The sequence below is a fragment of the Lepidochelys olivacea genome (assembly GCF_965140295.1).
Source record: "Lepidochelys olivacea isolate rLepOli2 genome assembly, chromosome: 1".
In the NCBI taxonomy this organism is placed as follows: Eukaryota; Metazoa; Chordata; order Testudines; family Cheloniidae; genus Lepidochelys; species Lepidochelys olivacea.
In genome coordinates this window covers 326,029,103-326,054,290 of record NC_140411.1, presented here as the reverse complement: position 1 = coordinate 326,054,290, position 25,188 = coordinate 326,029,103, and the positions used below count along the sequence as shown (strand labels likewise).

General features: G+C 42.1%; 1 protein-coding gene across 1 annotated transcript; it reads right to left on the bottom strand.

Annotated features, from left to right (window-relative positions):
• Positions 1–4,837: 4,837 nt before the first annotated feature.
• SLC26A3 (solute carrier family 26 member 3) lies at positions 4,838–24,250 on the bottom strand (the record flags this gene model as incomplete). Its single annotated transcript, XM_084618041.1, has 20 exons — positions 4,838–5,015; positions 6,210–6,275; positions 7,299–7,444; positions 8,678–8,732; positions 9,755–9,988; positions 10,788–10,883; positions 11,506–11,598; positions 11,688–11,757; positions 12,379–12,485; positions 13,611–13,706; positions 15,331–15,408; positions 15,511–15,624; positions 15,758–15,905; positions 17,662–17,744; positions 19,824–19,976; positions 21,247–21,411; positions 22,627–22,775; positions 22,999–23,109; positions 23,247–23,386; positions 24,120–24,250. 20 exons carry the CDS (start codon positions 24,248–24,250, stop codon positions 4,992–4,994), a joined length of 2,259 nt encoding a protein of 752 aa, XP_084474167.1. The 3' UTR covers positions 4,838–4,991.
• Positions 24,251–25,188: the final 938 nt, after the last annotated feature.

Here is a 25,188-nt window from a genome sequence, read left to right as displayed (position 1 = left end):
CAGAGAGCTTTAGCGTAAGATCTCTGAAGGTACTTATGCACCTAAAAACCACTGTAATTCACAAAACTCCTCCTTGGCTACTACCTAACCCTGTGGGTGCCTAAACTCACTCAGTGCCGAAGTTTTTGCCTTGGCACATGCCCCGCGCTGCCTCACTGTATGTGCTCAGGCACCTTTCTCCCATCTAAGCACTGCATGTGACTTCAGGTGACTGACTGCCTATTTCCTGGTGTGTAAAGCACGAGCAGAGGTAGGCACTTCCCTGTAGCCCAGACTTACAGGCCTATCTTTGTGAGAGGGGTGGGGCTTTTGCACTCATGACTCTTGTCCAGCTAGCTTAGGAGGCTCCCCACCTAGCATGCTCACTTAATGGTTTGCTGTCTATAGCACCTCTCTCTCCCTGTTCATTGTATAGGAACCTGCTTGCCTAACTCAGGCTTTGTGGATTGTAGTGCTGTTCCTTTGATTGTCTAGGCACCTAAAAGTTAGGCACCTTGGTGCTCAGTGTTGCAACACCTAGGTCCCTTTGCGCATCCCACCCCTAGCTCATAGTTCCCTGAGTTGACTCCAACAGCAGAAATCAGGAGTGAATTTTAAAAAAGCAACTTAAATTTTAAGACAACTTAAAGCAACAGAAGAGAGTTCTAGCAGTGAATTCTGGGCAGCTGCAATGAGCTGGCTGCTACAGTATTTGCAATACATTAATTTAACTGGGTGGGTGGTGTCCAGTTACACGATAATTACCTATATAGTTTAACTTTTGGTATACCTTCAACAGTACAAATAAAGATCATAAAGAGAACCGCCTAGGTAGGTGGCAAATGCCTCACTTGGATTTCATGTAGGCAGGCCCTCTGAAGATAGCAGGTGTGGCTAGAACAAAACCCAGTGAGTTCTGAAATCGGTGTTAATATGCAGACCTAACACCATTTCAACGGTATGCTGAAAAATGTTTGAACTATGTATACTACTAGCCCAATTCAGTTCACTAAACGCAGCGGAATTATACTAATTTGGTTTACACTGTTAAGGATAAATATAAAACTTACTTTTTTTTAGATTTAAGATCTATGAAAGAAAGAGGAGGGCTGTGAAAGTGTAACCAGTTTTACAAATAATTGCAGTGCTGCTGTGGGTGGTTCCTTGTCCAAACTTGTGCTCTCTAAGTCTGTTCACGCACGGGTCATTCCATATTCTTCCAGATAACTCAGATGCCTGGTGGTGGTCTGTGCCAGGGGGGTGCAGCAGAAAGCAGGGGTCAGTTGGTCAGGATTTGCAATGTCTGCTTCCCCACACCTCGCTCATGCCTGTTGAAAGGTTTTACCATGCAATGAGTCAGTCGTGCTTGATATCCATGAGTGAATTTGCCTTCCAGGGGTGGAGTTGGAGCAGCACACTACAAACCTGCATCTCCACAAGGTCTTGGCTCCTTGCGGGGGGGGGGGGGGGGGGATGGGTGCATAATTTTTCTTCTATTCCCCTCCCTGACTCTTTTTGGCTGTTGCTCCACTCACAAGCACAAGAGCCTGTGCCTTTCCTTCTTTTCTCTCCTCATCACTTAGATAGTTGAGGGTTTGTTTGGTGAGAGTGTACATGGGGGGTGGGGGGTTGAGAATGGTTTTACCAAGCTAGACAAACTGGTGACTTGATCACTGTCTAGAAGTACCTATCTGGGGAACAGAAATCTGATAATAGAGGGGTTTTCAGTTTGACAGAGAAAGGTACAACCAGATCCACTGGCTGGAAGTTGAAGCTAGAAAAATTCAGACTAGAAATAAGTGCCCATTTTTAATAGTGAGAGTAATTGCCATTGGAACAATTGACCAAGGACTGTGGTGGATTTTCCAACACTGGACGTCTTTAAATTAAGATTCTATGGTTTTCTAAAAGACCTGCTGCTGTTCAGTCACAGCTATTGGACCAGAAGCAAGAATTAATTCAGGAAAGTTCTATGGTCTGTGGATAGAGGGGGTCTGACTAGAGGCTCACAATTGCCCTTTCTGGCCTTAAAGTCTAGGACTATACAAGTCCACATGGCATGGGAAATGCAGTTTTGCTTTCTAGCAACTCTGAGCTGGGTCCTGGGCCAATATGTTTTTTGCAGGAGAGTGATACATCCATCAGCATACATCCAATTAGAATTGGAAAATGTGTAGAGGAGAGCAACAAAAATGATTAAGAGTATGGAGCAGCTTCCGTAGGAGGAGAGAGATTAAAAAGACTGAGATTTTTCAGCTTGGAGAAGAGACGACTAAAGGGGGGAGGATATGATAGAGAGCTATACAATCATGAATGGTGTGGAGAAAGTGAATAAGAAAATGTAGTTTTCCCTTCACATAATACAAGAATCAGAGGTCACCCAATGAAATGAATAGGCAGCAGGTTTAAAACACAGAAGAGGAAGTACTTCACACGATGTGGAATCAACCTGTGGAACTCATTGCCAGGGGATGTTGTGAAAGCCAAAACGATCATGGGTCTAAAAAAAATGAATAAGTTAATGGAGGATAGGTCCATCAATGTTAGCCAAGATGACCAGGGATGCATCCCCATGCTTTGGGGGGCTCTAGCCTCTGACTGCCAGAAGCTGGGTGTGGATGATGGGGGATGGATCGCTTGATGATTGCCTGTTCATTCCCTCTGAAGCACCTGGCATTGGCCACTGTTGGAAGACAGGATACGGAGCTAGATGGACAATTGGTCTGACCCAGTCTGGCTGTTCTTATGGCTTCGGTACAGAACAAGGCAAAATTAAAGAACAATGTCAGGTTAGCAGGGAAGTGAAAAGCTATCATCAAGAAATCAACTAGTGCTCCCTGTTGGCCCATATTTGGGCTCTTGCTTTTGTGTTTATCAGTAAATATGTGTGTCTCAGTCTTTGCATTGCTGTCAGCTAATGTGATGCAATGGAACTGTAATGCCATTATATAAGTAGGCTTGGGAGGATTAGATTTTTATTGGTAAATGTTGGTTGGTAAATGTCAATTTCACCATACACATACAAACCACAGAAAAAAATAACATCAGCCACACTATCAGAGGCTCGTTCACCTGCACATCCACCAATGTGATATATGCCATCATGTGCCAGCAATGCCCCTCTGCCATGTACATTGGTCAAACTGGACAGTCTCTATGTAAAAGAATAAATGGACACAAATCAGATGTCAAGAATTATAACATTCATAAACCAGTCAGAGAACACTTCAATCTCTCTGGTCACGTGATTACAGATATGAAAGTTGTGATATTAGAACAAAAAAACTTCAAAACCAGACTCCAGCGAGAGACTGTTGAATTGGAATTCATTTGCAAATTGGATACAATTAACTTTAGGCTTGAATAGAGACTGGGAGTGGATGGGTCATTATGCAAGATAACCTATTTCCCCTTGTTTTTTCCTACCCCCCCCTCCCCTCAGAGGTTCTTGTTAAACCCTGGATTTGTGCTGGAAATGGCCCACCTTGATTATCATACACATTGTAAGGAGAGTGATCACTTTAGATAAGCTATTACTGGCAGGAGAGTGGGGTGGGGAGAGAGGAAAACCTTTTGTAGTGGTAAACACCCATTTTTTCATGTTTTGTGTGTATAAAAGATCTTCTATACTTTCCACAGTATGCATCCGATGAAGTGAGCTGTAGCTCACGAAAGCTTATGCTCAAATAAATTGGTTAGTCTCTAAGGTGCCACAAGTACTCCTTTTCTTTTTGAGAAAAAAATATTTCCATTGATGATAACTGAAATGTACAGATAGGCAAAGTAAGAAAAATGCTGCTTAAAAACTTTTTAGAGGTGACGTAACAAAATATCAACATCTCATGTCAAAATATATAGTTTTATAAAGGTTTAACTTTTTGAATGCCAAAGTCTGTTGTCATTAAATAATTATCGTCTGTCTCCCCGTAATTTCCCTCAACTCTGAAAAATTTAAATAGGTAAAAAAGGCTTAAACCCCATAACTCTGTGCAACTGGGAAAATTTTATTTGATAAAAATCAAAAAAGATGCTTAAACATCAGTATTATCTGCTGAAGTTATAACAAAATATAGAAATTAATTCTGCCAAGCCTATTATATAGGTAAGACTACTATCTAGCACCTGGCTGGGTGAAGCTATTTGTGGCATCTGGTGGAGCCAAATAAAGTGGAATTTTCACAATCCTAGGATGTAGTTCTAGCAAAGTATAGCCGCAGTTTACTATTTTCAATCCTCTGTAAACTTTTGGATAACAATAAACCAGTGTGCCACCCTGTTTGTGTCTACGCCGATCTGCGTACACACAGAGCTATTAAAATAATTATTTAACCATTCACTATAAATGTTCTCTCTTATCCTGTGTTTTGTCTTGTGCATTTTATATCAGCTTGAGCCAAATAAAGGTATCTTTGCTGAGTTTGTAAATGGCTGTGTACATTTGCTGCACTATATAAATATTTCATAATAACCATGTGAATCACTTTACAGACATTTGTGGAATAAAATATTGGGCTGGTCAATTTAAAGATAATTCAGTCTAGAAGGATATCTCATAGGACCCGAAAGGAACTTTAAATAAATTATGTACAAGTTGAAGATACAATGTGACAGTCAACTATTAGAATATACTATATACATTACAAGATTTCAAACAGTTATAAGAACACAGTATATACTCTCGTTATTATACCAGTTGTCTATAAACTGTTTGACTAATATACACGTATATACACACATATGTACAAGTGGTGTTAACATTGCTTAAACCACTTTTTCTCCTTTGAAAGAAGAGAAGTCAGAGTATAAAATCAGAAAAACTACATAACTTTAGCCTAAATATATATATATGTAGTGTATAACAAGCCTGTTCCAAAACTTGAAACATAATCACATGTAATAAAGTCCCTTATACAATGTATCAGCATATCTACAACTGTCTTCGTATGCTGTACATCTGCCTTCATCTTCTGTAGCTGAAAATCTGGTTGTTGGATGATGTAATTCGGGTAGAATTAGAATTTTGTTTCTGTTGGCATCTGTGGGAAAGAAACAAAGAAATAAATATCACTTTCGGATAAAGATGTTTTTATGTATCTACCTTTCACTAAGCTATGCAGGAGGATTTTCCAGTCTAAGAGCATGCATGGAAAGATGGGGTTTAACATTTCCAATCTCAATCATATTACCCTAAGTGGCAATTCTGCTGCCCACTATTTTGGGGATATTTCCCTCTCACTCCTTTACAGACTATCTTTCTTGAGGCCGACCCTCCAACCGCAATTACAGTCAGACGCCTGGCCATCAAATCCAGCAGCTGTATATGGCATTTGGGTAAGTGAGAATAATACTGTGTGGAAGAAGAGGAGCTCACTAAGCACGTCTCCTGACATCCTTGTTTGGGGCTCATTTACAGAAAAATTTTTAAGGGCAGGTGCAACCTGAAACCATCTGTCTTTGGCTGAGCCTGGATGTGGAGCTGCCAGCCAAGGTACAGCAGCGGATTTGATCTCCATCCCCTCCCTATACAGGCTCCGAGAGTGGACCTGCTCCAGCCACAGGATTGTAGGAATATTCAAGGGCTGGGAACCCTTGGGAAGAGTGTTGTAGTGAGGAGGGAGTTGGACAGATTCAGCATTGATAAGCAGAGCTTATCACATCAGCAGACCTCTCCCTGTCTCCCAATGTGGAAGCACATCCACCTGTTGCTAACCCAGAAAGCCATGGATAATTTGTCCTGGCTGGGCCATAAACCTCCTACTATAGCTGTGGTTTGCCTTAAATAAAATGCCAGCTACCAATCAGTGAAAAAGTTAAACAAACTGGATGGCTCATGGGGATGGAGCCTTTTACCCTGAGGGGTCACTTTTTGAGTCTGACCAGGTGGTCTGTGATTGGAAATTATCATCCTCTGTTGGTGGCTCATGGGAGCAAGTTGGCCATCTCAGTCCCTATGGCAGTGCTGAAGCCATAGCCAGAACTGGCACCTTTGAGCATGAAGAGTGAGTGGGCTTGGAGTCTGAGCTGCTCTCAGACCCCTAGGGGTGGGTACAGGACACAAGGCAGAACACGGTGCGGCTAGTGCCTATGCTTTCTCTTCTCTCCGTTGAGTCCTGGGAGCTGGTGAGGCGGCACCTTTCACAAGTGCTTGACTTCAGCCTAAATGTGTTTGAAAGTGCAGTTGGTCTTCTGTTGCTGCTGACATGCAGGGGGGAGTGAGGGGGCGGCCTTACCGTGTACGCCCGGTTGCGTAAATCGCCGTTTGTATTGATAATATAATGATCACTGCTTTCCATCTCCTGCAGTGAACAGAGGGGCTCAGGGTTAGGAAATGCTCTCCACTTCCCTCTCGTTTTAGCTAATTTCACAGGTAATATTGCGCTAAAGACTCAGAAAATGTTACTCTTGAGACTCTTGGCCGTCGTGTTCCCTCTGTCTGTGGCGCTGGAGCGGACAGACTCCTGCTGGAGCAGGGGTTGGTGGGGTGGAAGTGCGTTCTCTGCGACACTCTTCCTGCCCCTCCTTCCAGCCTACTCTGCTGGAGCTTGCTTTGCTCCACCGCACTGTGGAAGCAGGATTGGGAGAGGGGGTGGTGCTGCTCCCTGTGGCCTCATCCCTTGCTTGCCCTGCAGCATCCCATTCAGAAATCTAAGTGGAAATGAGGTCTTGTCTACACACAAAAGTTGCACCAATTTAACTGACTCACTTTAGAAGCTATTTAAATTGGTACCTTGGTGTGAACACCCTTCAGTTGGTTTAAGAGTGCCTTATATGGATTTAATTTGAGCTGATTCCTTACTGAATGAAGCTAAATTTATATTAGCTACTTTTAATCTAATGTAAAAGAGGTCACACATGGGGCTTGTACCAATTTAATTACATCAGTTTCTAAACCAATTTAATTAAATCAATGCAACTCTTGAGTGTAGACAAGGCCAGAATCCAAATCAAAGCATCATCTCCTCCCCTAAGTCCCTCCTGCAATTGCTGCTGTAGGTCAACCATGCAGACCCCTCTCTGCAACCCTGGAGGAGCCAAGTTGCCAGCAGGGAGGGGAGATAGGCTGGTTCTCCAAGGACCTGGGAATTCCCTTTACTGTGGCTCCATCAGAGTGAAAGGCCACACCCCTGCCTTTATTGCAGGCCTCCTAGTCCTGTCCTCTCAAGGTGACAGTTTCAGGGGAACTCCACTGCATGCAATTTCCTGGGCGGTGTCCCAGTAGGAGGGGACGACGCAGTCCCTTGAGACTATGTAAACAACTGGACTGTGAGCAATTTAAGGTGTCACTCCAGAGAAGAATGAACACATAGCACAGTGGTTACCTTTATGGGTTTCACCGTTGGTGAGTAGACTTCATTCTTTTTTACCAAAATGTGTAAAACAGCATCATGAATGCTGATGAAAAACATGGAGGACTTAATCTCCTCATCAAAAAATGCACATCTTTCCAGCTTGTCCAGGAAGCCATCTGCAGAGAAACAGAATCAAACCACAAACCAGTGACTGATAGGCATGCAGTCATCAAGACAAAAATGGATCCTCTGTGTATCCTTTGAATGAGCACACACAATTTTCTATCAAAGTGGGTTAGTTTGGCTGCCACAAGGCCTGATTCTCCACTGCCTTGACCCTTAGGCATTTGCTATGCTAAGTGGGCACCAGATAGTACCATTCTCATCTGGTACCATTTCATATCCATCCTTTGTGCACTTTGCACAGAAGAGACAATACAAGGTGCATGGGAGAGGAGAACTGGCCCTTGTTGTTTTGTCTCCTCATTTAGGCCCCATCCTGTGGTGCCTTATGCTAACTTGTAAGGACCAAAAAGTTTACAAGCAATGTGCTGGGGGGTTGGAGAAACCCCACCTATGGGCTCTATGCAATCTTTGCATCGTGCATGAGACCTTCATGGCAGGTCTCCACAGCACACTGGGGATGGGGCATGGGCAGTGTGTCCATGTACAGTCTGGCTCCATATGGCTGTAATTCTGCATACCCTGTGTCCGCTATGGCCTGCAATACTGGGACACGGTTGGTCTGTGTGGGTTCCTGAGGCTTCACTCTTAGTTTGAGTTCCCCAGCTACCTGTATAGCACATGTGAGCCCAGCCCTTTTACGTAGGCTCCCTTTGCTGTCCCAGGACTGGGCGCTCACTAGCTTTCAGGAGGAAACGCAGAGAGAGCATAGGCAGAGGAGATATTTTTTATTCCTCTAAGTCTGAATATTCACAAGTGGCCTGAACCTCACTCTGGTGGGGTGAGGGAAATGGAAGGATGGGGAGATCTAAGATGGAGGAAACTGTGACGGTACAAAACCCCGAGAGGGGAAAAATGAACCCATGGGTATTTAAGGTGGCTGCAGATATTTTTATGCATCTGGGTCCCATTTCCTCTTATCCACCGTAGGTTGCAGTTACATGAAAGGCTGACGTTAGCCAGTAAAAGTTGTATCTCATTTCAAGTCTGTTTAGTTTGGCTTGTTAGTTTTAATCAGTTAAAGTCAGTACTGCTGATTCCTGCAAGACTCTTTTAATTTGAGTCTGACTAGATGCTTTTAAAGATTCTTTTAATATAAACATTTGGTTTGCCCCTTCTAACTATGCGGGGAAAGCAGCGAGCTGACAGAAGAGGCATAACTGATACATGTCCATCGAGCAATTTGGTTGCTTAAAAACAAGATTGACAGAAGTGGAAGAACTTACCTTGTGCTCCCACAATATACACATCCACATCAACCCGGACAAAGTCTTTTAAAGTCTGTTAAACAGAAAGCAGGCGTTGCTTAGAGACTAATTGTTTTGCCATGAACTCAACAGCAATGACAGTGATTGTCTATAGTAAAATAGCGTTTGTATTTTGAGCACAAATAAATGGATTTAGGCTGCCATTGGAGTTAGTGACAAAATTTTCATTAACTTGAATGGGTGCAAAATAGGTTCTTTAGATTGATGCTGGACTTCGAAGCCAACCTTCTTTTGTAAGATAAATTAAAAAAGAATTTATAATAATATATTTTAAGAAAAGGATCAGTATGAAATAATATTGATAAGAGCTGAAAATGAAAATCTTTGATGGAAAGACAATGCCGCAGAGTGGTAAAGCATCATTGCTCCTATTTTATAGATGAAAAAACTGAGATTCCAAGAGTTAAAGGACAGAATTTTCAGACATAAAGCTCAAACAGAGCTGCAATTACTACTAAAGTTAATGGAAGCTGTGGGTGCTCAGTTCAAAAGAAAATAAGGCTACTTTATAGGTGCTTATATCTGAAATTTTTGACTGTGGAAGTTGATGGCAGAAACAGGAACAGAATCTAGGTGTTCCAATTCCCCATCCTATGTTTAAAACCCGAGTCCATGATTCATACCTTATTACTGTAAAACTTCCAGAACTGTTATCAGTTCAAGAAAGGAGTGTGTAGCCATTGATATAACTGATTGGAAAATTTAGATGAAAATGAAAAAAAATAGTTTTCATCAAAGTTTTCCATGGAAAATTTAAACTTTTTGTCCAAAAAATGAACACTGATAAGTTTTTGATGAAAACTCAACATTTTCCATGGAAACCAGACACTTTTTGTGAAAAATTTCAGATAGTAGCAAACCCAATTTTCTGTGGAAAAATGGTTTTGATGGAAAATTTTCAACAAGCTCCAACCATTGAGTCTTTATGCAATCTATTACTGATCTCCTATGCATATAGAGGCGTTTCTTTAAGAAACATAGTACATTTTTTCTACTTGTAAGCCCTGACTAGTTGTTTCATGAAAGGTAATTTACCGCTTTGAGGACTCTCAAGGCAGAAACATCAAAAAATGATACTGCTGAGAAATCAAGAATGAGGCTGTGGATGTCAATTCTGGGCACAGTGATGTTGGGAGGAAGTTCTGCATTCCAGTCAATTTGAAATGGTAAGTCTGCCATGTTAGTAGGCTGATCCAGCTCCTCTATTTTATTGTTGTCCAATTCTTCATCAGATTCATTCAGACCATTAACAGTGCAAATAAAGGATTTCTGTATTAAAGAGAAGAAATGGCCACAGTAAACATTACAGCCTCAGGTGTTGTCCAGTGATAAGAGAACACACTGATGTGTACACTTGAATAGCATACTGAGGCACTGGAGAGCTGAAGCACTGATTGAATGCATCATGATTCGCTATTTGTGCTTCACACTGGAAGGAATTCTATCTCCCTGTAGTTAGGAGCCATTTTGAAATTTCTGTTTTGTTCTAATTAATCAAGGATTTAGAGCATGCTCCAGAGACCACTGAATGGTAAGACTCCTCTGACTTCAGTGGGCTTTGGGTTAGGCCCATAGAAAGTGTGAAGGATTTTTCCTCAGAGAAAACCAAGTACCAGCTGTGAGTCAACATTAACTATAGGTCAAAACTTTTTCTCTTTGGGATCTGGTTCTACAGTCTGAGGGCAAACAAAGCTCCTTCTGAAGACAAGAGAACTTTGCCTAACATTAATGCTGCAGACTGGGGACCAGGGTATTTATATTTAACAAGCTTATTTTTTAAGTCTGTATTTAATTTAACAAATGGTAATATGTGGTAATACTTATCCACCCTTACATTATATTGACATGGGGAGAGTCTCAAAGGCACAGTGGGCAGTTAGGTACCGACGCCCAGATCCTCAAAGCTATTTAGGGGCCTAATTCTGCCCTTTGAGGATTTGGGCCTCAGCTCCCCCTGAAAGTCCATGAAAATAAGATTCCCAAACCTCCCATGTGCCTTTGAAAATATTTTCCCTAATTTATACCTCTCATCTCTGCTAGATAATAAGCTACATAATATAATACTTACAGGTGTCATTTGCAGCTCTCCTTTCTTCAGCATCTTTCTGATTTTCTTCAGAGCTTTATTGCGTTTGCGCAACACCCGCAATGGATTAAAACCAACCTGCAAAATAACATCTTGATTAACATTCCAGATTTCTTTTTATACAAACAAAAAAAATCCCAGTATCCTTGGATCTGAGAGAGGACTTGATATTATTCTAAAAAGTGATTAGTACTAGTAAATTCTTGGAGAGTGACCAAGTTAAAAAAAAACTCCAAACAAACCTTACATGAATTTACTATTGTGAATTAAAGTCAAGTACAGAACTGTCTTAAGAAAGATAGTTTGTTGCAAATGATTTGAATCTCCAAACCAGATTCTCATCTCACTTACACTGTGGTAAATCTGAAGTTATTCTTCTGGACACAGTGGTTCCATTGTTTAAAATGGATTAACATGGTGCAACTGAGATTAGTGTTGGGAATGGGCCACATCCACCCTGACTGAATTGAATTGGCCTCGTTAGCACTAACCCCCCACTTGGTAAGGCAACTCCCATCTTTTCATGTGCTGTATATTTATACCTGCCTACTGTATTTTTCACTCCATGCATCTGATGAAGTGGGTTTTAGCCCACGAAAGCTTATGCCCAAGTAAATTTGTTAGTCTATAAGGTGCCACAAGGACTCCCCATTGTTTTTCAAAGGAATTCATTTAAAGTGATTGCCAAGAAAAAACTTACAGCGGTGATAAGTTTGTCCTGAAAGAAGTCAATATTAGCAAAGAAGATCGGGGCCGGGCAGCTGAAAATCTTCACTCCCTCTGGCTCATATATCTACACAACAAAGTGAGGGCATTACATACAGGTGTCTATTGCACAGAAATGCATGCAACAGATGATGTAAATAATATACAGGCTCTTACATCTACATAATCCTTTCTGTTTTTGTAGATGTTGCTTCTTCCAACATTTGCCAAAAGAGTGCACTTTGGACTGCAAACAAATGCAAATCAAGTTATTTATAAACCATGCTGGAACATAATGGACTGAACAATTGCTGTTGTCTTAAAAGTCTTATCTTGCTGTTGGAAAGCTGTACTGCCTTAATGGCTGATCCAATAAAATGATCTCAGCATTATAATAATTGTACTGGTCATGGAATCAATCTAAGAGCCTTTCACTCTAAGAAAGAAAATTAACTATGAAAAGTAAATTCAAATGGGAGAAGAGTATCTATATTGACAGAGTGCTGTAGCTTATTATGGGCCAGACTGTGAACCCTGTACTCTTATTGGCAAGCGTTATGCACATAATTAGAATAATACTTAGCTATATAAGAGCTAGGTATAATTATTATTATCTAGATTATATAGTCCCATTGAAGTGTGATTCACATGCCTTTTCTCATTACCAGGGAGCAGAACACAACATTCCCATTGCTTCCCCTTGACTTTTATAATATTTAGTGTCCAGAATTATCTCCAAGAATTGATTTTGAGTCCAAAGTTGCAGGCCAGATATAGGCCTGGAAAATTTGGTCCTCTATGTCTTAAATGAGTTTATTTTCAACATGCAGTCTTGATAGGGTTTACGTTATATTTAACATTTACTTACAACTGTGTGCGGAACACTATGGTCAGGAGTTCAAATCCTATTGAGACTCCTAGTCCAATAGCAAGCCCCAGTATTACAGTACATAGGAAAGTCACAATCCATATCATCTGTAAAAAATATACACAATTTCAGATGTTATAGTTTCACTAGGAAGCAAGAGTATAAACCCAGATAGGGAACCCAGAAACTCCGGGTCTGATCTGGACTGTGCCTATGCTCTTGGGTAAAAATCTTTCTTAATTAACAGAACTGAGAGAGTGAGATTTACCAGTCTCATGGGAGTGCTGGAAGGATAACTTAGTTCGTTAATGCTGGAAAGTCTTTTTGAAGCTGAATTCTGTATAACAGATGTGAAGTGCTGATATATTAAAAAAGCATGACTTTGTATACAAAGCTAGTTGAATGCTCTTAAAAATATCTGGCAAAAGGAAAAGGTAGAATGTAAATCATGATATAGGGAAAGGTAATATTTGTGAATATAATCTCGTGTCGAAACAGTAAAGTTTAGCAACTGTGAATGTATTTAATTGAAAACTGGAAGTATTTAAATAATAATTATAATAACACTTGGCATTTTTTATCAGAGGCCTCAAAGTGTTTCATCGGGGGGGTAAAGATCCACATCCTCATTTTCGAGCTGGAAAACACTGAGGTCCACAGTAGCTAAGTAACACAAAAAGTGAGTGGCACTGTTAGACACTGAACCCAGATCTTCGGATTCTTAGAGGTATGCCTTGTCTACTGGCAATGCTGCCTTTCAGTCATTTCTATAGCTTTATCATTAGCAGTAATTGCCAAGCTACACTGTAAGCAATGTTCTCCACTTGTTTCATTTACATAGCTCTCATTGGCAGTAGTGGGAGCTACATACATGTATTGAAGTGAAAATAGGTCCAGAAATGTGTAGCCAACAGGCCAAATATTTATCAATCTTTCTGTCACTTCTTTATATAATTGATTTTGAATGGTGGGAATTTTTTTAATGAAGAAGACTGATGAAATGGGTGAATGTGAAGATTAAAGAGAGAGAACTGAGCTAAAAGAGATGAGACTGAGTGAAAAAACATTTGAAAAAAAATCATGTATAAAAATAAAAATGCAGGTCAGAGATATGTTCAATGCAGTAAAGCAAGGCAAGCTATTAAAAATAAACTGAATCTTTAAGAGAATTTGCAAAATAAATGCCTGCGCAATTGGATTTTATTTTTAAGTATAAATTGGCTGCTACTTACACAGTCGTATTTGTCCTTTTTCCATAAAACACCTATTTCTTTGAACTGCATAAGCATCCCCTTCAAATTGCCGAGAGCCAAAGCCGCAAGGACTGACTGTTAAAAACACAAAACAGAGCAAATGCCGAGTGTTATAATGACGAGATTCTAGTAATAGACCCAGAGCCTGGGCTGGAAGATAATGGGTTCTTCCTACTACATTGACGCTATGGGCCAGGATGTGCCATTAAGATAGAGCACTGTATTAGGTGGGGTGCAGATGCCTTCTGCACTTCCCTTTAAGATAGTGGAGCATGTGCTTCTATTTGTGGCTGGCCTGCTGCACTGGCCAGTGTAGAAGAGGGTGGGGCCACAGCAGTGGAGGTGCCAGTCTTTGTGAGCAGGGCAGTGGTCGGTCATTGGTGGCACTGACCACACAGAGCCGCACTCTCCATTCTGGCCTGGTGCAGAGGGGAGGCCCCCAGGGTGGGCTGGAAGATGGAGCATGAGCCCACCCTACATTCACCCAGCTGTGGTGACTCCTGTCCCGCAGGGTTGGACCTGGGTATTGTGGGTATTTGTGAGTACTGTGACCTGGCACACAAGGTCACAGTGCCATTCAGGTTTGGCCCAGCCACTCCTCTGTCATGATGGAGAGCTGGCTGGGCCAAGTTGGACTGAATAGCATTATGACATGGCACACAGGGTCACGGCTCCATGTTGACCCTGTGTGCTATGTCACAACATATGGAACAGGGAGTCTGGCCCAGCCCTGTGGGACAGGAGCCACTACTGCCAGGGGAGTGTGGGGTAGCCCCATGTGAAAATTTGTGTTGTAAACTTCTTTTGTCAGTTGCACAACGTTCTTGAAAAAGGTGCCACATATACACCTAAAGGCTACTGGGGGGGAGGTAGGGGGCAGTTTCCTTCCATTAGCTCTGCCACCAGGTTTTTCATTGTCTCTTCTTCCTCCTTCTCCCTCCCCTATTTCCTTTAGGGCCCTAGCAAGGAGCAGTCCCGGGGCTCAGGAAAGACCAGGGGTTGCATCTGAGCATGGCCCCTTAGCTGGAGAAGCAAGTGGCCTGATTAATGAGAATCTGGTCTTAGCTATATGGGAGTTTATGTGTTCATTTCTGTGATGTTTGGGCGTCCATGCCAAAGTAGTGTATCAGTCTGTACTAACTTCTCTGCAGGTTCCCTAAGGGGCTGGGGAGAAAGGAGAGGAAAGTTGCATGTCCGTATCGGTCCCATCCCTTATGACAGATGTCCTATAGAATTTAACAGGCATAGGATTATGTGGAAACTTCACAGGCTTCTGCAAAATTACTCTAAAACTCTATAGCATTGACTAGAGAATGAGATCCATGCTATGGATTTTTGACCTTACTATAAATTTCTATATCATGGACATAATTTCCTATGTAATTATCAGAGGGCTCAAAACACCTCTTGAAGTGTTACCATTTTCTATTAAACTCTATTGGCTAGAAATCACTTCCGCCCCATACACTTGGGGTTCAGCGAAGGAGCAGCTGACCCTTCCCATCCGTCCATGCAGGCAGGGACAAATTCACATTTGGAAAGTTCCCTCCGTGCATTGAGCTGGGGAAAACAATCAGGCCCTGACATAATCCTGTCCTGCTCCCCCTGAAGTCAATAGCAAAACTCCTATTGACTCTAGCTGGAGCAGCATCAGGTCCTTGATGAGCAGGGATAAATCCTACGCAAAAGTAGAGAATACCTTCTGTAATGGTTCCAGGAGAAATCCAATGGCCAGGATGACAATCATGACAATGACAGCAGAGAGAAGACCAGCAACCTGTGGAAGAAAAGGACTTCACCATAAGTCTGTATCTAGAGCACTTTGTGCAGCTAGTGTCATGTGGCATTCAGCTCTGTCAACATCTTGTATTTGCAATACCTGTGTTTTGCCTCCTGTGCTTTCCTGCACACCTGATCTTGACAGCGATGTACTTGCAGCAAATCCGCTGAATGCTCCGCAAAATATGTTACTCAGGCCAAAGGCAATTAATTCCTAACAGAATAATGAACACGAAGTTTTTGAAAGAAATAGTTCTGAAAAAATAGTTCATAAGCCAAAGCATTTCTAAAGCTATGTTCATTGGCAATGTATTATGGTCATATTGATTTAAATGTTTCTTGTTTACCTGGTTGCCATTTATGGGATAATCATACTTGACAGAATATACTTTAGCGACTGAAAAGGCTACGGCAAATCCAACAATCGCTATGGAAAAAGCCTCACCCACACAGCTTTGGAAAACCCTCATATCAAGTTGAACAGGAGGCTTAAATCTGTAAGAGAACCCAAAAGAGAGAACTGTCCCTTAACAGGGTGCTTAAGAAAACAGTACAGCAAGCAAAGCATTCAGTGAGCTTGGTGACAGTCCATCTCTTGTGCTATTTTAACTGTACACTTTTCTGTAGAGGTGGGACCAAAACATAATCTTGGATCTAAACACCAGTGAATTTCAGGGATGTTTGGCTCAGGATTGGGACTTTTCAGGTTGAGTCCCTTCCCTCCTAATCTGCAATCAGCTCAGTTTGGAATTCAATGACCAGGCTCTCTTTACTGGAAGTCAAATCCTGTGAGGTGTCAAGCACCTGTGATGAGAATTATTATTTGTAAGATACACACAGGGCCCTTCCTATGTCAAGGGCTGAATTGATGCTGAGGCTTTGCACAGGTCCTCTGCACTGGAGTGGATTTCGCTCTGTAGGGAAAACCTGCTGTGATTTGTTCTGGTTCTTTAGATAGTTAAATAAATATGTGCTAAGGAAGGCCAGTCACTAAATTTAGATCTCTTCCTTATTTCCTGCTCCCTGGCTTTTTGGACTGGAGCTTTTGCAGTCCAAGGGCAATAAAAAGACATTCTTCAATGAGCTGGTTTTTCAGTGCCCTTAAATTGATCAGTCTGAAATCTGAGGGTCAGGGCCTATTGAGCAGAAGTAGCTGTTCCTCTGCTGGCTTCATCCACTGAAGCATCAGTGACTGTGAGCACTACCCTGCAGGGGCAGTCAGCAACATTTCTGTCATCAACAAAGGTTGCAGCAGTGTATTGTCATGTTTTGTTTCTTTCTCATTACACACTACTGTGCTTATATTCTAAATGTAGGTATTTATGCCCTACTTGTCATGAGGGATTTAGAGATGTTATAGTAATCTAAGCAAACTGAGTCATAATAATTTAAGGAATGCTGTATGTGACCTGATCAGTGGGGTGAAGTCATTATATATTTAGTTACAAGACTTTTTTACATGAATGTATTGTTCTAGTTTAATAAGGGGTTGTGGGGAAAGCAAGCAGGAGGTCAACACAATAATTACAGATAGGCAACCTCTCAAGAAACACATTAGACAACTACAGGACAATGGTCTACTTCTAGGCTGTTTTGTCAGGCTGAAAACTAATAGATCAAAGGGTTATAAATAGGTAACAAGCTCTCTTTGGAGAGCAAGACTGAGCTCAATTGTCAGGCACTCTTGAGGGGGACAGGATTGCTTTAAGCAGACTATTTGGCTACTGGATGCCACTGTTATTGCTGCTGGAAGGAGCAGAACCACAGGCACTGAAGACAGGTCAGGCCTCTTGAGATAATCATAGTTGATCATAGGGGACTGCAGCTCAAGGACTGGTCTGAGAGTACGAGAATTGCACAATTCCACTCTGAGATAGCTGACAGCCTGAGACCTGAGTCGGTGTTTGCTCAAATACCAGGATGGGGCAGAAGAGCAGTTAGGCAGGTAACTCTGACACCCCTTCTCCTTGTATTCATTTCACGCAACAAGGAATGAATGAATTAATTCTCAGTTTCTTGGAAGAAAAAATGCTTTTCATTACTGAATAGCTCTTATCTACTGAAAATTAGTCTATTGAAAGCTGTGATATTGTTGAATGCAAAAAGTTTACTTAACTGCTCAGAAGAAGTAAGTTTTTTATTAATGCAGAGTATTTAATTTAGAAGGCAGAGATGGGTGAATTCTGTGCCTAAGTACTTGTTTAGAAAGAATATTGTGCTCCAGTGGAAAGTTTAAGAATTATACACTTACCCTTCTTCTAGTTGTCCTATTACATCAACTTGAAACTTCTCTTTGAAATTGAAGGCATAGGATATACCTGTTGCTATGACTGTCTGTAAGGTAGCAAAATTACCTACATTAGGAATTTGCAAATAAGACCACAAAAAAGTCACTATTTCAAACTATCCTTTCGCTTCTTCCTAGCAAACATTGCCTCTTTGATGTGCTTTCTAGTGGTAGATTAGGCCTCCAAAATTAGACATTTTCCTGCTATTCAGAGCCGAGGCGTAGCCAGCACAGGACATTTGGGTCGGCCCTGACTTCGGGTGGGCAATGACAGGGAGCGGGGGTGGGGGTAGGAGGAATCAGGGATCCAGGAGGGATTGGGGGAGCTCGCCTCCCCTCTATCCCTCCAGCCAGCCTTGTGGGGGGGCGATAAACACTCTGGCCAGGGGTTCCTCGGGGCCCTCGCATGCACCCAACTCCGGGAGGAGATGCCGCTCTCTAGCACATACGGCTCCTGGCACCCATCCTGGTCTCACCTCCCCACGCCAGGCCCAGTTCTCCAAGGCAGCAGGCCTGTCTTTTTTGAGGATCTCCTCTGCCCCTGCCTCCAGGTCACCTGCTCGCCTGCCCTCCTCCTGCTGCAGCGTGCATGTGTGGCGCACTCGTCTGATCTCCGCTGCTGCTGTCCCTCCCCTTCTGGTTGGGCTGGGGGCACCCAGTGTGCAGTGTCCTCCAGGTCTGGGCAGGGCTAGCACTGGGGCTGGACCAGAGCTGGGGGTGGGCCTGGATGCTACGTGGGTGGGCTACGGCCCACCTGTGGCTATGGCCCTGATTCAGAGGTAAGTTTTAGGTGTTACAGGTGTGTCCGTGTTCATAACCCACCCCGAGATTCCAGCAGATGTTCTCATTAGTGGTGGAATAAATCCCTACAAAATGGACATTTTCTGCTCTCCTTAAGTAAAAAAAGTACAACAATGGTCTATAGTACAACAGCAGTGTTTCTCAACCCTTTCCAGTTGGGGACCTCTTATTCAACATTTTGTGACCCCATTACATTTACTATGAAAGCAAGAGTAAACACTGTAGCCATGATATGGGCTACATACTTTATTTGTGTGTGTGTTTTAAGAAGCTGATGGAGAATAATGGACCTTGAAGAATATAGGATTGGGGGAGTGTAACCATGGGATAGGGTCAACTGCATGGACATGAAAGGGGCAGAGCTACTGTAACTAACAGATCAAAGGGTTATAAATAGTTTGGTCTCAAAACCACTGAAAGTTTTGGCCACCTGTGGCAGGGTCTGCTCAGGCTTCCCTTCCCTCGCAGCTGCATCCTGCGCTTAGGCTGGTCAAATAAAGAGTCTCAACGCCCTCCTGTGCTGATTCACCTTCGTGTCTTTATTTACAGTGCTCCCATTAGCCCCCAATCGCTATCCCTCAACAGATCCATCCTGGGGCCTTCTAGCCCTTGAGCCTTCCTTCAGTTGGCACAGAGGCAGAAATGCAGCCCTCCTCTCCCCCTACCAGGCTAGCCCTGACTGAGCTTTTCTCAGGACTTATGTAATCGTCCCAGTACTCAGCACAGCTGTCTCCACTTGGCTCAGCCTATTCCTCTGGGCCAGCCCTCTTTAGGGCCTGCAGCTGAGCCCCCTGCTGAGTGCCTGGGCCCCTGTACTTGGCCACCCTGCCAGGAAGCAGGGTGTGGCCAGCCCCTTTTAGCAGGGCATTCACGGGGCTTACCTCTGCCCTGCCACATCCCCAAAGTTATTCTGGAAATCTTATTTATTGATTTTGCTTTAGCTTGTAATAACATTTTCAAGCCCCGTGGCCCCCCTGGCAGTCGCGACCCACCAGTTGAGGAATAGTGCTCTGCAGTAGGCTTCCAGTAGAATGCAGTAGTACTTGATTTTAAGGGAAGTGTCTGATTTTACAGATAAATCAGACATAAAACATTTCACGAATAATACTTTTCTCTCTAAAGTTATGTTAAATTATAAAACAGTGAAAGAAATGTGAAGCACATAATGATATCTCTGTCAGGATATCTGAAACCCACAATGGTTTTTGTCAAAGACAGAAAGAAGACAGTAGTTGAGAAGAAGACTTTAGTACATAGAAACAGGTTTAAAACTCTGCTTTGGGTGGCACTATACACTTGAAATAAGGAAGTGGAATAATCCTTACCACAAAGAGTTCAATTGGGATGGGCACTGGTAGTTTGGCTTTGAATCGCTCATTAACTTCTTTCACCACAAACACAATGAGCAAGATAATGAGTGCTGTGACAAGATCTGCAATGTTTGTGTTCGTGATCTGCCCACCAATCTTTCCCAGAGTCTACAGAATTAAAAAGAAAGAGTGCTTTGAAATAGGCTGCCTTTGCTTGATGCAGTGGGCATCACTTTTCAAAAAAAGAAAACATATTTATTTTTCTTTAATTATTATTTTAGTTAGGATTTAGTTCTGGTGGAATGGTCTGGACTGAGACTCCTGGCGAGCAAAAAATGATATTTATCCACAGATAGACAACAGCAATGCTAGCTTCTCCACAATGACCCTCAAACCTGACTTCCTGGTCTCATCTCTAGGGGTGAGATGGTATATCTGTTTCCATGCCCTCTACTTAGGTTATCTGCTGAGACTGCTCAGCGTGTGTGAGGAATTGTGATACATATACTTGCCAGCCAGGAACTGGATTGAGAACAACAAACAGCTTATTACATTTAGGTAGGGTGACCAGATGTCCCGTTTTTAAAGGGACAGTCCCGTTTTTTGGGACTTTTTCTTATATGGGTGCTTATTACCCCCCCACCCCCCGTCCCATTTTTTTACAGTTGCTATCTGGTCACCCTTCATTCAGGACACCAGCCAGCCATCTGGTGATAACAACTGTTGGCCACCCCAAACCTGAGTCAGAGTGATACAGATAACATACAGGTGAAAGGCTCTATTTCCCAAATCCCAGGAAGTCAGACATTTTTGGGAAAAAAATAACTGAACGCATAAAAAAAATCTTCAGCAAGTCAGTTATTTCTTTCTTTGTTTCTTTTGATTTTTAATCATGCAACCAGACTCCGGGAGCTACACCCAAATGAAAGACATCTACAGTATTTTATTTATTTAGATTCCAGTCCAATAAGAATTGGTAGATATAAGTAAATGCCTGAGACAAAGCTGCCTGGGCTCTTAAGGACATGCTAACATATTGTAGAAAAGATCATAGAATTAGCCTATTTGTGCACCCAATACAATAGCTAAATATTTTGTGATAATAACACATCTTTTTGCAAATTGCTTCCTTTTTTTTTTACTCTGAAGATTCGGTTGGTGTAACTACTTGGTGATATAGAGTCTGATGTACTCTACTTGTCTATGTAACCCACACACCTCCTGGGTGTGTGGCTCTGTCCCATCTAGTGGCACTGAGACTATTTAGAGAGAGAGTAATGAGGTCGCTTTAAAGCCCTAGCAAAAGGCCAAGTGGCTTTTAGCTCATGCAGTAGAGGCTCATGCATTTAGCGCTAGAGGTCCCAGGTTTGATCCCACCTGCCGACGACCAGGGTCTGTGGGTGTTGCATCATGTTGTTAGCAACTGAGGAATACTTACACAGAAAATTGAAAATGGCTCCTTACATCCAGTAACCGGGAGCTGGAGTATGAATTTCAGCTGAGACACCACAACATGGATAGCTGCAGCAGTAGTGAAACCACTGATTAATGACTGAGATAAATAAATAATGACGAATCCAATCTGTAGTGCTCCCAAAAGCAACTGTAACACAAAATAACCAATCATTTGTTAGATGTAGTTAGAAGAGACGCACCATATTGCTCACCCCAAACATTCAAAAATCATGATTGGGATTGGTTTATGAATCATGAGATTTTTTTAAAAAATAATACATTTTTAAAAAATTTTGCATTCTGGATTCTGAGCCTTTAGGGTTCACTTGGTTCATGTTTTCAAGCTTTTCTCTGCAACCAAGAGGATTAGAAACTTACTTTTTAAAAAAATGAAAGCTGAGAGTGTCACCTAATCTCATGACTCCAAGAGCTGGGGCTTTAAGAAACACCCAAATATTGTGAGACTTGCATGACAGTGGGCAACAATGGAAGCATAAGTAACAACAGTCATTGCTACAGAAATCCTAACCCTCTGAGTTATACTTTGGATCCAAAGTAAGGGTATATCTACACGGCAAAGAAAAGCCTGCGGCTTGCCTGAGCCATCTGATTTGTGCTTGTGGGGCTTGGGCTGCGGGGCTGTTTCATTGCTTTGTAGAATTCTGGGCTCAGGCTGCAGCCCCAGCTCAGGGACCCTCCCACCTCACGCCAAGTCAGCGGGCATGCGCCAGCCATGGGATTTCTTGCTCTGTAGACATAACCTAAATGTCCTTGCTGTTAAGATTTTCAGTGTATCCATATGTCTTACACATTGTAAATCTTTCATGATGTGGACATATATATAAGCGTTCACTACACAAGGATGTGTTCTACCGTATTATTTCCAGAACAAAATGGAACTAAATATATTTGTCTTCCTCTCTGACTTCATCCTTAAACTGTATTACTGTAATATGGAGCTTCCTTCAATATGACTGTTCACCTCACCAATATCATGGCTCCATTCTGTTCTCAGACATAAGGATATATATCACTGCCCCTCTAGGAAAAATCTGGGTAATGATTTTGCAATAAGTGGGGCATTCTGTGCTTGGATAGCCTGTGGGATTGGGCCCATGCACAATAATTGTTTTTAACAGAAATGTAGCAGCATATGAAAGGTGGGGCCATCCTTAATGCCCTTGTCAATAGCCTGCACGTCAATATCCGTAGAAGCTTCCAAATAGCTCACCCAGATGGCTCCTGGTCAATGGGACAGAATCACCCAGTCGGGACGATGATGGTGGTGATGGTTTAATTTATAATTTGGGGCTGGCAGTACAGAGGAAGGATAGATAGATAGATATCATCATGAGGTACCAACCTGAAAAATTCCAGCAAGGAGTGATACAGTTGCTGCCACCTGTATCTTCTCATCATCTAGTGCCGTTGAAGTGCTGTTTCCAAAACTCTCCTCATCGACTAACTTCGTCACTACTTCTCCCACCATTATGCTCAGAACAGGGAACGGACCTAATTGACACAAAGCCATGCATTAAAGCTGGACGGGCAAAATATAAGTTTCCATCAACCACGATTTTATTTCACGTTTGAAAAAAGCTACAAAGCTTCCTCCAATGGCACGGTGTGTAATCAATTACATCTGGGGATTTTTATTTATCTTCAGCATGGAATTAAGAAGACGAAAGCTGTGACAGAGAGTGGAACAAACAATGTGCACTATGACTTAACTTACCAACAGAGATATGTCTGGAAGTGCCAAAAAAGAAGTAGCCTATGACTGGGAAAAAGGCGGCATAGAGTCCGTACCCTGGGCGAACGTACACTAGTAAAGCAAATGCTAGACCTGTAATGATAGAAAACACAGGGAAAGTTAAGCCCATGTTACAGGTGCAAGTCTACAGGGTCTCTCAGCATGGACTTACGTGGTAGTTTGATCTTAGAAAAAACAAAAACAAAGCAAAAGTGTTTCCCAAAGATTACCTTGCAGGACAGCCACCAGCCCTGTGCTGATCCCAGAGACAAAGTCACTCAGGAGCCATTCCTTAACGCGATATGCTGGCAACCAGGAAGTTATAGGTAACAAACCAGTGGCAATATTCTTGGCCTTTTGTGGGGAACATCTGAAAATATGTGATAAGCCACAGTGCAGTCAGCTAACATCTTTGAGTCAGTCAATATCGAAACCTAATCTTGATAGCTGAAACTAATGGATAAGAATTTAGATTTCAGCCTGTCAGAGGTACCCAGCATGGAACAACCTGCCTGGGCCATAGCCTCACTGTTCCAGGAATATTTTTCGGCAAAAGAGTGTTTTCAATTTATTTTGGAACATTTGATGTTGAGTTTGAATAATGAGTTTTCATTTGTTTTGCTGTGATCACTCAGACATAATCGTGTAGTCATGTAGTCTGCCTCTTTTGCCCATTAATTATGAAGTCAGTCATTGTATATTCCACTACTTTCACTTTCATCCATTATCATTGTTCTTGGATATGACACTGTAGGGGGAACAAACATTTGACTCTCAACACTGGGATGACACATTCCTCCCTGGTGGGACTCCATCTACAAGAGTTACACTGGGGTCAGCTGAGTTAAATGGATGGAGTTACCTCAGTACTGAACTGAACAGAGTTAAGGGATGAATTTGTCCCTCAGTGTTGAGAGTTAATGTTTGTTTTCTTCAGAATGGGAGAAGTGGATGTTGAAGAAACCACCACAAAAGCTGGGTGAAAGTCTTTACGAGACCAGCTGGAAGGAAGATTGTAAGGATGTAGTTCAGAATATTTGAGAGTTAGGAGGTAGCTCAGAGGATCTATTTCTAACATCAATATTTACAAAAAAGTTTCTTACCTAAAACATACCCTCAGATGATCCAAAAAGGTTTTATGGTATCTGTGCACTTTCTTATGTTCTTCACCAAACGAGTTCTCCGAGTATACTGGTCTGGACACAACATACTGGTTGCCTACAGATTCAACCATTCTTCCTGAAGTGCTGGGTTAGGATGGAAGATTCTTATATATAGCTCTTTGACACTAGTCACTTAAAAACCTGAAAATAAATAACAGAATGTGCTTCTTAAACAACTCAGGGGGAGCATCATGAAGTGCACAGATGAGTGGACTCCAAACTGAGCATTACCACCTTTGAAGATCAAAAGAAACAGGATTAAGAAAGAGAAATTTTGCTTTGTCAGAGTGACCTCCTTCCCTCCCCCTCACATTGCTAGGGAACATGTCACTGGGGCGAGAAAACTATTTTTCCAAAAGAGACAGTCAGAATGTTGAGATTGGGTCAGGGTTTGCTTATCTCCCAGTCAATAGTTTAACAATAAAATCTACCTCAATCAAGGGAAACTGATTGTTTTAAAGACAATTTCCTGTTGTGACACTGAGTGTGAGGAACACTATGGGCTGCCAGGAAGTTCGGGAGCTCACTGAATATGACCTAGCAACCTAAGGAGTAAAGATGTGTCCAAGCCCTTGGAGTTTGTGAAAGTTTGGAACTGGAGTCAAACTTTTTGGCTTGGATCCACAGGTACTAATGAACGGCTGTACCCAATAATAAGGATAACTTCCTATATTATTTACTTCTAAGTAGATGTTTCCTTTACAGCTTCTTGCATGCTTCTTCCCCATGCACCTGCACAAATCTTCATCATAGTCAGCCCCTCAGTGCTATTTTCTATCCTGTTCCTCATGCATACTAATATTTAATTTGTCTACACTGAGCAGAAGTTTTTACTGAGCTGTCTGTCCACTATAATCCCTGGTCTTTTTCCTCAGTGGCTACAGGGAATTTAAAATGCAGCATTGTGAATGAGTAGATTATTATCATTCTTCCTAGAGGGGAATTACCTCAATCTTTTCAACAATTAATTTAATCTGCCATTGAGCTTGGGTAGGCTCCTCTGAAATTC